This window comes from Pinus tabuliformis, chromosome 1_2, assembly GCF_031772625.1.
Source record: "Pinus tabuliformis cultivar Carrire ecotype Pingquan chromosome 1_2, CPIR1, whole genome shotgun sequence".
In the NCBI taxonomy this organism is placed as follows: Eukaryota; Viridiplantae; Streptophyta; class Pinopsida; order Pinales; family Pinaceae; genus Pinus; species Pinus tabuliformis.
Window position 1 is genome coordinate 233841852 of NC_142298.1, and position 12905 is coordinate 233854756.

At 38.3% G+C, this 12905-nt stretch overlaps 1 protein-coding gene across 1 annotated transcript in view; it reads right to left on the reverse strand.

The window, feature by feature from the left end:
- Nucleotides 1-2513: 2513 nt before the first annotated feature.
- Nucleotides 2514-12905, reverse strand: part of LOC149205249 (putative ubiquitin-conjugating enzyme E2 16) — a 59797-nt gene continuing 49405 nt past the window's right edge. The window contains exons 5-6 of the mRNA XM_089394963.1: nucleotides 3019-3107; nucleotides 2514-2883 (exon numbers count right to left, since the gene is read on the reverse strand). Coding sequence (XP_089251089.1) covers nucleotides 2788-2883; nucleotides 3019-3107 — 185 coding nt within the window. The 3' untranslated portion in view covers nucleotides 2514-2787. The remainder of the gene's footprint in view (nucleotides 2884-3018; nucleotides 3108-12905) is intronic.

The following is a 12905-nucleotide window of genomic DNA, read 5'->3' on the forward strand; positions in this document are numbered from 1 at the left end:
ATGTGGACCCATTGTGATGCTTTTCCAAGAAATGGACTTTAAAAGTGTCAAAGGGAGGTTGCAAAATATTTCAATCCAGAAATGTGGATTGAATCTTCATTCACTAGTAGTCAATCTAATACACTAATCCAATTTATGGAGGAAATTCCCGAGATGCTAATTTGCAGAATCATTATGTATAACAAGTAAACATAGACCACAAGAAGGAAAAAAATAAACTTTCCTATGGAAATATCCATGAACAAAATCTCCCTACAAGCACTTCAAATAATCTACAATAATTGAATGCAGCGCTAAATGGAAAGTAAATACATAAAACCAATAATACATTGGATCATCGTGAATACTAAGCTTTATTCTCGAGTGTCTATTTTCTTGGTGGTAACAATCTCTATAAACATAAGATACCATCTACATTCATGTGCCAACAATGAAAAAAATAAATAGTCAAATACAAGAGAGATATGCCTTTGTTTATTCGTTTGCAATAGGAAACTGAACACACAAATGAAAAGACAAATCGAAGAGGCAAAGTATGCATAAAGCCAAAAATCACCTAGAAATGTGACTAACAAGTGGCCCCATCAACAAGAAGTCCATCAAGAAGGGCATTGTCAACAAGTTGGGTCAACAAAGATTGACAAGGCATGTGACAACACAAGTGCCATCAAGAAGGGATTGTGCTAGCAAGCCCTATGCCAACACTGGCATTGTCAACGCAAGTGCACTAACAATGGCATTATTGACAAAACATCCATCAACAAAAGTCTTGTTCTTGGCAAGATCGACAATTGATGTGTCAACAAATATCGTGTAGGCATTGATGCCATCAAGAAGAAGCTTGATGTTGCGAATGCCATCGACAAGGAGCTTGATGTTGTCAACAACGTTGAAATACCTAGGTCAATAAGAAATTAATTTATCATCAACAATAACATTGCATTGTCAAAATAAATGGTAGTGCTGTCAAAGAGAGGATCAACAACACATCTAAGAAAAATTCTCTAACTGAGATTTAATTTTGAAAAGAGCACTTTTCAAACTTACTGGGGAGCACTTTATGATCTATTTGATCTTTTATTTTTTTTAAATCAACTTTAACATTATTACGCTTCACAAATCATTGAAATTGTTGCTATGAACAGTTAAATTAGTTGCGCATGATATTTTTCGGTGCAAATGTTGCCATATAAACTCTTAAATTAGTTGTGAATAGTTTATATCCCTTTGTAGAAGTGTAAGGGCATTCTAGGTATGCAAGATAACACAATATTACTAAAAGCTTCACGTGAATCAGACTTGACATTGCCAGTGTATGAAAACAATTTAGGAGCAAACGCCACTGAATACAATGAGTGATTTCCCCTACTGAGAGCGTCGTAATTCTTATACGAGAAGTGTCCTGGGTAAGAAAACCAACGTAAAAATGCCATTTACGTTGTTGAAAGTGAGATTTATAATCATTGGTTCATAGAAAAATCAAATACTCATCCAACCAAAAGCTCCTTGCATTTTACACGAGATACCTGACAAGCTCTTATAGCTGATTTTACACAAACTAGCTCCGCCAAAATTTCTCTTATATAGTTCCATATTGATGATGTTCGATCTCAAAGACAATTTGTACATACAAGTGAAAATTTAACAGTCAGCTATTATTAACAGAAGGTAAATTATCTCCTATCAATGAATCCAGGGCCTAGTAGTCATACCCTTAAGCTCTTGGCTTAGCTGATTTTACACAAACTAGCTATATCAAAATGTATCTGGTATATAGCTCCATACTGGTGACCTTTCTCACAAAGAAAATATGTTGATAAAATTGAGAATTTAACATAATTTATTCTTAAAACGCTGAAGCTATTCTCTATATGAAGCCAGGGCCCTGTAGTCTGTAACTGCGATCAAGATTTACAATGTCAACTTCAGGGAAGAGAATTAATGAACCATCCTAGGAAACTTGATCTTCTTATTTATAATTAACAAATATTAGCATGCTAAATATAAGCAAATTAAAAAATGTACCCACCCGATGACTGGTGCCAGGTTTTCAGGTGTCGGCTGCACAATGGTCTTATGCAGTGCTTGAAACCATATGGCCATTAGGTTTCACCCTTACTGGTGCAACAAGCTCCCCCATACGGGCAGAAATCCACTGATATCATGAAACTAAGTATACTTGATGACAAAACCCTATTTACTCCTGTTTAGATTTATTCCAGATATAATGATCCCTCTGAATAACAACACTACATCTGCACCATGCATTTTGAAAATTTATCTTTAACTACAAAGGTTTTTGAAAAATAAGGAAAGAAGCTTTTGTCAAATTTCATAGTACATCTATCTCATACGCATACAATCATCCAGCCATCTCATTAGGTTATTAGGGCACCTGTTTCATACGTTGATATTTCAAATTTCATACTTCACACCTAAATCCTTCTATGAAACAGAGAGAAAACATGGAAACAAGAAAGCTTTAAGTACTATGTATCTACATACCTAACAGATTAAATAATCAGCTAGAATAACTTATCTCTTATGATAAATGATGTTTTACATGACTTCCAGTCGTCAAAATTATGAGTCACTCAGAATATTAAAGCTCAAATGTTCCCAGAAGCTGGCTCCTGAAACTGTCCACCAGTATTTGTGGTACCATATACAAAGTCTAAACTCCACATGCAGAAGAAGCCTAAAATCAGCTCGATATATTGCCCAAAGATTCTGGCAAAAAACCGAGACCTGTACTTTATTCAGTAGTGAACAATTACACTGCAGTTATTACACCTTGTCATCATGGAACCACCATCGGGTCTCTTTAGGTGATCTCCCATTCCTGCAATTTTTGACATATCTGTCATTATCTGGTGGCCTTTGCTGCAATTAAAAACAATGGCATATTAGATTATGCAGCTCGAGAATTAAGGACTTTGGCACAAATATACTGACAGGAATCCATGTGTGAAAGCTAATGCATTGTAACAACAATCAGCTTGGCCTAGATTCAAGAACCTTGACAGTAGAGCTTGATAACATTGAGAGGATGCTCATGCAGATAGAGCTCACAGTCATGGCTGGAGACCAGGAGTCATAAAGAATATCTGTTCACATAAGACAGATTTTGTGTTATGTCTTGACGTACAGAGCTATAACATGTATACCAATAAAAGATTAAATCTTCTAGAAATAACTAATTCAACTAAAGTCCTGTAACATGGATTTAGTTTGACCACGTTGCAGCTGGAGTATCATCATTGGAGGCACTGATTTCAAATTAATCAGCAGATCTAACATAATATAGGAACCCCTCACTGTATCTAAATTCGAAACAGAAAAGAATTGAAGAACAAAATATAAATCCCAAGAAGCAATGAAATGAAAGGCAAAACACTATATACAGACTAAACAGATGCTCATGAGCAGAAGTTCAAAATATCATTGATTAACTTGATATAGGTGAATACAGAAAAATAATAGCTGCATCTTGTAGGTAATCATCTGTTTGTTGTGATTACGAAATTAGCTTTGAGATTCATCTTCTGATCTGGATTCAAAAACTTTCTCGTGGAATCTGCCAATAGTGATTCTATAACTTCACAAAATCTATAAAAAGTGTCACCCACTATAAAACAGATGCACTAAATAATTCAAAGACAGTCACAAAGAAAAATATATTTTTTTCACCTTAGAGGCATCCTTCCACAATGATTATTATACCATCTAAAAGAGGATGTTTTCCTCTTTCTAACAAGCCCTTACTCGCCTCCAAACTCCTGGTGGTTAGTGAGAACTTGAATTTTTAAGTTGGAAGATATATATTCACTTATGAGCCGACCTTACTTTGGCCTACTTATGTCGGCCTATTCCAGAGATGTGTCTATTCATCTTCCTAGAATAAAAAAAACTATATATATATATATATATACACATTTCAGTTTTCTCTTATCCGTCATTCACTCCGTCATCAAGCACAATACATGAGATATTTAGTTCACATCTCGTGAACTTAAAAGGATACAGGAGAAGGAACCTTTAGATATTTTGTTTGGGCTTAAAAATCTCATCAAACCGCATTGCGGACCTCGGTATTAGTGCAGTCTTACTGACGCTAAAACTTGTCTAATATTTAGGAGGATTAAAGATCTTGGGTTATACTTCTAGACCTCAGGCTTCAAGAACAGAACTGTACCTTCGCTTGATTGTGCCTCTCTGTTCTCAGACTAAGTGCAGTCATAGCGTATGACTGTGGCAGGGTGTTAACCTTCAACTGCGCTTGATTAAAGGAAAATACCTCTAAGACAACAGTATTTTTAAAGCGTTGAAAACAGTGCAGTGGACTCTCTTAACACAGTGCAGTGGACCACTTCTCAGATTGGTGTCAAGCTCGGTTTGGTGGAGCATCTCTCGGATAACTCGGACTGAGGAGAAGATAACTCGGACTGAGGAGAAGATACCTCAGACTGTGTGAAACAGTTTGGTGTATGGTAAAAGCACTGTGACACAGATTGACTATGCCTAAAAATCAAGTGACCGAACAGTGGCATCATTTAGACAGTGGATTGAGAATGAGACAACACCTTGGATAGAAGCAGACAGTGGCTTGGATAGTAGCGTGCAGTGGGTTGATTTATGTGACATAGCTGGACTATAAACTAAGACTGTAGCAGTGATGTCTATGGTGCAAACTTTGGTGCGGTATTGATAAAAGAAGTGGAGATGGTGCGTATGGTGCTGATTGGTGAAATGAAGCAGTAGTGAACTAACAACTTCAGTAAATCTTGGTGTGCAGCAGTGTTTAAGTTGTCTTGAGATAATCTAGTGATTGAAGCAGTGGAGAAGTCATGGTTCAAACTCTGGTGCAGTATTGATAAAGAAGTGGAGATGGTGCGGTATGGTGAAGATTGGTGAAATGAAGCAATCTTGAACTGAAGATAGCACAGTGAGCAGTGAAGGAGGATTTCCTTTAGACAGTGAAGCATTTCGTGTAAGTTCTATCTACATTCTTTATTAAAACACAGGATTGGTGTCCTTGGAGTTGGTGCTCCTAAACTCAAGGTCAGTGCCTTGGACGAGATAGGGTCGGAGCCCTAGAGGTTGGAGCCTCATCAAAAACCAAGTTGGTGCTTGGCAATAATTGTCATACATTATACTTATTCTTTTATACTCAATAAAATTATTCTTATACATTTCTCTAATTAAATTGTGAAGAATCTAACTGGTAATAATAGCAATTGAAAAAAAAATGATTCACCCCTCTCAGTGTTTCCAACACCTCCTCTTCAACTGAGCTCTCCTGCTTCTGTCTACGCTCTGACACCATGTGAAAATTCCGTAACCCGAAATTCTACTGCAGCAACTGATAATATTTCTTCTATTTGTTAAATTAATTAAACAAACTATTTGCAGTTTCCTACGGCAAATATTGAAACATATACACTACAGCCTTCACAAAACAAATATTGCAGAAAATAAATGTTGGAAAATTAGAGAAATTATAGCACACACAAAGATATTGACACAGTTTATTTTGGAGAATTGTCTCCGAAAAAAACCAATGCGGCAAAATCGGTGCAGCGGATGACGGTTTCTTTATTAATTCTTCAGTAGTAATTCAAGTACAAGAATTCGGACAGCAACATAGAGGAAAAATACTGAGAAATTTAGTAACAAATTTCTCACTCTCCACAGCGACTCCCTAACCCCGAGATGGACCCTTTGCCCATACGATGGTGTCTCTGCATCATCCTCTACGCAGTGACTGCGCAGTGCTCTAGTGCACTGTGTCTCTCCTCACGATGTCTTCCTAAATTCGTCTTGCACTTCCTAGACCACTGTTGATACCCTCTCTCTCTCCCCTGCAACTTCAGCCACTAAGATAATTGTTAGCTCTATTTCCTCTGCTAAACTTCAGCCACTAAGAAAATCGATCTTCTTGGGCAACTGAGTAACTGCACTGGTATCTTCTCCATCTACCCATTGGTGACTTCTTATAATCTTTCGTTGGAGCACCAACGGCCAAAATTAAAACATAATCGATGGCCAGATTATTTCCCAGTCGATCCGTGTGAGTTTCTAGAACATTGACACCATCACTTAATTAATTCCCTTTAACTAATCAGATTTTCCTAAGTCTAAAAAACGATTAATTATTTTAATTAAGTCATCTCTAAGTGGAATTTCCAAACACGATTTCTGGGTTTTGGAGATCTCATGTATTTTAGCCTCTCCACAAAATTTCGTGGCTAGAACACATTCGATGCGACAAAAACTAACACACTGTAGGTCATGTTGAGTAGCACGAAGGGTTTCCTCAACGAGGAATAACAATACAGGGTGCAAAATGAGACTAAAGGCCAACACCCCGCACAGCATTAGCAGGTAATACGTCCAGTTCTTGCAAATCTTGTTGCTTGCCCTTGCCAGCGACTCATACTTTGTCAAGGGACTCTGATCCACCATCTCCAACCATGACCTCTACGAACTACATTCTTTATTGAAGTGTGCATACTATATTGTATCATATTTACAAAGATTAATCACAACCCTCTACAATGTCGCGGAGTACAATAGAGCACAAGATCTCATCTCCTTTTTCCTCTGTCGAGCTTCCACCTTAACTCGATCATTGTGCGAGAGTGATACCATTGTCCAATGAGAGATTTCGTGTCATAGTTCTATTTGAGCCTTATAAGACAACAGTATAGAGAGAGCCTTAGCGAGTTATACAATTTCACACAAAGACCAATCTATGGAACTGTTTAATGCGAGCCATTACAGATCTGAATTGTCTCAAATTCGATTTATCGCAAGTGCGATATATATTAAAGTCATTTACTGAACCTTTTGATGTGAGCCACCAAATTAGCGATATCACAAAACTATTGATGTGAGTTACTGAAAAGTCGCAACCCATCACAAAAATTTGACAAGCTACAAACCACAATCACATACACAAGTCATATAAATCAAGTCACATTGTAGTACCACAGTGCAAAGTGATGCGATATCATTGAAACTGTGGTGCAATAGATTATGAGTCATAGATGCTAGCCTCCAACATATTGCAAGCCACCTGGAACCTCAAGAGATTTAAACAAAGCACTGAGATGAGATCTTTTCTGAATTGAAGTGTCTAAACGATCTACAACCATTTATAACAAGCTTCAGAAATAATACATTTCCACATAACTATCTTCGATCCATAGAGTTATATAGTCAACGAGCCCACAGAAAGTATACGAGCCACCACAAGATTTTATGTGAGCTCCTCTAGGACCCACTGTGATTTAATACGAGCCAAAGAGATATTTAATACAGCCTTAGATATGTTGCCATAATCCTCTTTCTAAAGTTACTGCAGAATTCAGGCCACTGATCTTCGTAACGATTTTCATCAAGCACCAAAACAAATTGGTCTTCTAGCCTCATACTTCAATCCTTAGCGCTTAAAGCATGTTGGAAAATCATGAGGCCTATAGATTAGTTTTAATTTTCCTTACTGTATTAATTGCTTGTGAAATTAGTTTGCTCCTTTATTAATCTTTATTCTGATTCTTTCATCAAACAATTACCACAACATGAACATGAAGATCGCAGAAACAAAAGAACATAAGATATAGGTTCCAAGCCAGGGCAAAACCCTCCAAGGGGAAAACCCAAAAACTTCTCTTCTTATAGAATCAAATCAAATGAGATATCCAAGACCCATAACCACAGAAACTTCCACCTCTAGATGCCAAGTCAAACCTTCCTTCTTTCTAGCAGATTCATCAGCAAGAGACCAGCAACAAGAGATGTACCAAGGCAGATCTTCCACAAACTCTAGCTCAAGAAGATATCCTCTCTTTCAGACTTCGGCCCTCCACTTCTTCTCTACCCTCTCTGCGATATTTCAGACCACAATCCATCAAGTGTGTGTGTCCAAATGAGCTCCATCTTCCCTCTATTTATATAGTTCAGAGTGGTGCGAATAAACATGTCCATTGGGACAAGGTCGACTTAACATGTAGGCCAACTTGGCACCCAGAGGACCCAAAGTTACATATTTAAAAATTCTTTTTCATTTTCCTTTAGAACGGGTCCAAATAGAACTTTGACTTTTTTGACTCAAAAACCTAGAAGCATGAAGAACATGCTTGTCTAGAAAAATAATAATATTTTTTTCTTTTTCTTTTCTTTTGTTTTTTTGACATAAAATATATAATAGTACAAATTATCATGACCGAAACTAGTTACATTCTCGAGCATGGTGCTCTTGATTAAACACTAGTTCCATACCCAATGGGAATGTTGCATCCTATTGGATACTAGTTCCATCCAAGGGAAACGTTGCAATCCCACCAATCCTGAAATCCTGAAAAAATTGTTAATTCTGTTGGATTTTGAGTGAGATCTGAAATTCTACTTTCTCCATATGAAATCCAATGAGGTTGAAACCACTCTCAAACATCCCGAGTCATTTCATGGTAATGTTAAAAATTTAGGTAAAAGGATGACTTTTACTTTAAGAATATAATACTACCATGAATTACATAGCAATACTAGGGCCATAGGCTTGAATATTACGCTGTCCCACTCAATTTTTATGTTTATTTTTTTATTTTTATTTTAATTATGTTTAAAACATCTTTGGTCAAATTGTACAGAACTGGTCAGTTTAGTACCGAACTAGCCATTTCCAGTTCCAAACCTTGAACTAGACCGGTTTGGGGGGTCAACCCAATCGGACCAAGTTATTTCCACTGGTTCTGATCTGGTTTAAATAACATTCGTTCAAACTAGTAAAAAAGTTTGAATTCGGGACCATGTGGTACCAGTTAGGTACCAAAACCAACCGGTCCCTAATCTGGATTTATTGTTGGTCGATTCCTTGGAGGTTGTTGACAGGCCGGTTTGACCAGTTACCAATTACCAGTTAAAATTAGTGGTTTTTTAAAACTATGGATAATATTACATATATTATATCAATGTTACTTGGGAGCGGGAGCGGGAGCGGGGAGCGGGAGCGGAAGCGGGAGCGGGAGCGACCATTTTCAGAAGCTCCCGGTTTGGGAGCGAATCCCGGAGCGATTTTTTAAAAATATATATATTTTTTATATTTTTTAATTTTTGATACATATATGTCAACAAAAAACATGTAGAATGATGAAATAGACATAAAAAACATAAAAAAAAACATAAATTGATCATTGAACCATATCACATCAATCATCTAGAAATTATAATCATCATCAACCATGTCCATGAGTCTTATAAATCATGATTCATCAAATTCAATATTAAAGTTTCAACTTCAAGCTTTCAGAATTGAAAATTCAATAACATTTATCATCATTGATCACCAAAGTAACAAGTTGTACTTGTAAGCCAAGTTTAACCATTACAAGAAGTAATATCGAAGATATTTCTAAGTCCTAACTTCTAACTGTTAACATGATATGAAATGTTAAAAATTTATAAAATGAAACATGAATAATGAGATGAAATGAAACAACTTTAGTCTTTCACAAAGCATCATATTCATAATTCACAATCATTACCAATGAGTTATAATTGCCAAGGCCCAACTTCAAACTTCAAATTTTCATTGTCACAGTGATATAATGTTTACAAAAAATATCATAATGTCATAATGATATGAAAGAGTCAAGAGTCAAGAGTCAAGGACTCAAAACTCAACAGTTATGAAAACTAAAGTCTAATAGAAACTAAAAAAGACAAGTAAACTGTAAATCTACAAGTGGCCCTTGCCACGAGAGTCTCCAGGAGTATAAGCAGGTCGTGGTGGTCTTCTAGGAGTCTCCCGCACAAACCGACGACCAGAACTAGAGCCTCCACGCGAGGGTGTCGATGGAGGTGGCGACAACAATGGAACAAGACTCGGGCCACAAGAACTGCTACTGGATGGTGGAGGTGGAGGTGGCATGGTTGCTGCAGCTGCTTCATTTTCATCCCGTACAAGCTCCTCTTCTAGTTCTTCCATATGTACAATGCCATCCTCCAAATTGTTGTCCTCAGGGTGATTGTCCCAAATTTTATATGTGGGATCTTCATTAGCCCGATCACAGTAATGGCTCAACAACCTCAAGTTGTAGTGCACATAAACCAAGCTTTCTGCTCGGTTTTCGTTGAGCCTGTTTCTTTTCACATTATGTATATAACTGTAGGTGCTCCAACACCTCTCTGCAGAAGAAGAATTTACAACCTGTGAAAGAACTTTTTTTGCCAATTTTGGCAAAAGTCCGTGGCCGCCATATGTTTCCCACCATGTGAGAGAATCAAATTTATCTTTGTCGTCCATTGCATGGAAGTTACCATACAAACCACTGCCACTGAAGTATCTGCCTATTTCAAGGCGCACAGCTGCACATTCCTCCCTGTCAGGCACCAACTTTTCTAATGCTTCCAGATATCCTCTAGTTACCTCTTGATCTAAATGGGGTTTGGTCCTAACACCACTCCCTGCTGCAGGTTTGCCCAACCAAGATTCTGAGTAGTATTTTGGCGTAAGGATATACGCCAAGCAATGTAGTGGAAGGTTAAGCCTATTCCACCGTTCACACACACAATCATGAATTAGTTTGTACAAGTTGGGATCTTTATTATGAACAATGTCTTTTATTTCCCCCAACATGGTATCCATTTGCTCATACACCTCGCCAATCACTGGTTTGTCTGTATCTGCAAATCGAATCATGTTATAAATTGGCTTGGTGAAATTCAATACCTGTCTCACAGTTGTCCAAAACTGCCCATCAAGAGCGGCCTCCTCCACCGTTTCAAAACCTACCATGTCAGCTACATTTGTAGCCCTTTCCTTTAACACCTGCCAATGTGGACTTGATACCATGCTAGCTAATGCCTCTCTTACCTTCAAAAGGCGCCTGAAGGTGAGGTAATAGCTACCAAATCTAGTCCTCGCAATCTTCAGCAACTCCAATCTCGAGTGATTGCGGGAAAGGCCATGGGTATTGCTATGATTTGTAATAAATTTTATCATTTTTTTCCTTTCTTGTACAAATCACCAATCCATTGGTATTGTTCATTTTTGTTTTTGACAATATCATGCAATAGAAGGTTCAATGTGTGAACCAAACATCCAGAGCAAAATATGTTCAGGTATTTATCCTCAATAATTGCTCCCGCTGCCTTACAATTAGGAGCATTATCAGTGATGACTTGGATGACATTGTATGGGCCAATACGCTCAATTGTTTCAAGCAATGCTTCTGCAATGTTGATAGCGGTCTTGAACTTGTCTGAGTAATCATGTGCAGCTAGAAAGATGGGACCACTTCGGGACACAGCAAGAACACTTATCAATGGCTTGCCTTTTACATTTGTCCATCCATCAGATACAATGGACACCCCATTGTCAGTCCAAGAACTTGTCATTTTATTCAAAGAATGTGATATTTTTGCTTTTTCATGATCAAGGCCAACAGTTCTTGCCTTGTCATACCCAGGGCTCTTGTATCCTTTAGGGGCATCATTTATGGCAGAAACCATTTCGTGCCAATAAGGTGAGCGTAGAACATTGAATGGTATCTCACATGCATAGAGGAACCTGTAAACTTTTGAATCCACATCATTCCTACACCCCTCATCAAGGAAATTTGATATGGTTCTACGCCTCAAAGATGATGACCCTGTGCCTCCATGTCCATATCCACTGCCTTGGCCTGTGGATGCTGAAGGAGTTCTTTGTGAGCTTGGTTCAAAGAAACCCCTTGATCTTTTTGTTCTGTATTGGGCTTCCTCCTCTTCCTTTATGTATTTGGCTCTATCTGCTGTTGACACCGCTGCACAAGTTTTGATTCCTATTTGTTTCTCTCCATCCCATGGCCTTTTCCCGCAGAGGTGTCTTCTAGCACGGGTGTATGAACCTATGTAATCAGTGTTGCAATGGGGGCAATGAAATTTAGTGGTTCCACCCCCTCTCCCTGTTTCAGCCCTTTGAACATATTTCCACAGTGGAGTTTGGTCTTGTTTAGTTTTTTGAGGGTCATGTTCACCCTCCTCCACCTCCTCCTCACTGGGGTTTTCACCCATTTGACTTCCTCCGGCTTCTTCATCCACCTCTTCCGTTTCAGGCCCCCTCCGTTTCCTACTCTCCACCACCATAATAACCATAAAAGGGATCAGGAAGAGGAAAATGCCAATAAATATCCCCAAGTCCATGGTGTTTGATGTTTGTAGGGTTTGAGTCTTGAATCTGCACGATAATTTAGTTTATTGGGATTAATTCATTTAATTTATTAATTTAATTTAAATACATGATCTTTAAACTCAAAGAGCTAAATTAAACTAACTAAATGATTAAGTTAGTTACCTCTGCAGGCTTGCTCCTCGCTCCTTGGCACTTGCTCCTCGCTCCTCAGCTCTGGCTCCTTGCTCCTCAGCTCTTGCTTCAGCTCTCAATCTCTTGCTCAAGCTCTCAATCTCTTGCTCAATCAAGTTGAAATGAAATGTTTTTGGCCCATTGGGCTTATAAAATATAAAAAAATTTCTAAAATTTTGGGAATTTTCGGGTCCGGCGGATTTTTTTTCCGCCGAACCGCTCCCGGCCCGACTAAAATCGCTCCCGGAGCGTTTTTTAATGCCCGGGAGCGATTAGGGAGCGATCGCTCCCCGATCGCTCCCGAGCATTAAAAAACGCTCCAGGAGCGCGGGAGCGATCACTCCCTGAAACGCTCCCTATCAGACCAGGGAGCGTAAATTTTTTTATGGGAGCGCGCTCCCGACCGGAGCGCACTTCGGGAGCGAGTGCGAAGGGGGGGGGCGCTCCCCCGCAACACTGTATTATATACTTAATTTTCAGTTTTCTTTATGGACAAAGAATGGTTGTCTTTAATAATTTAATTAGATCAATCCCATCCAATTCTAGGTGAAGAGTCAAG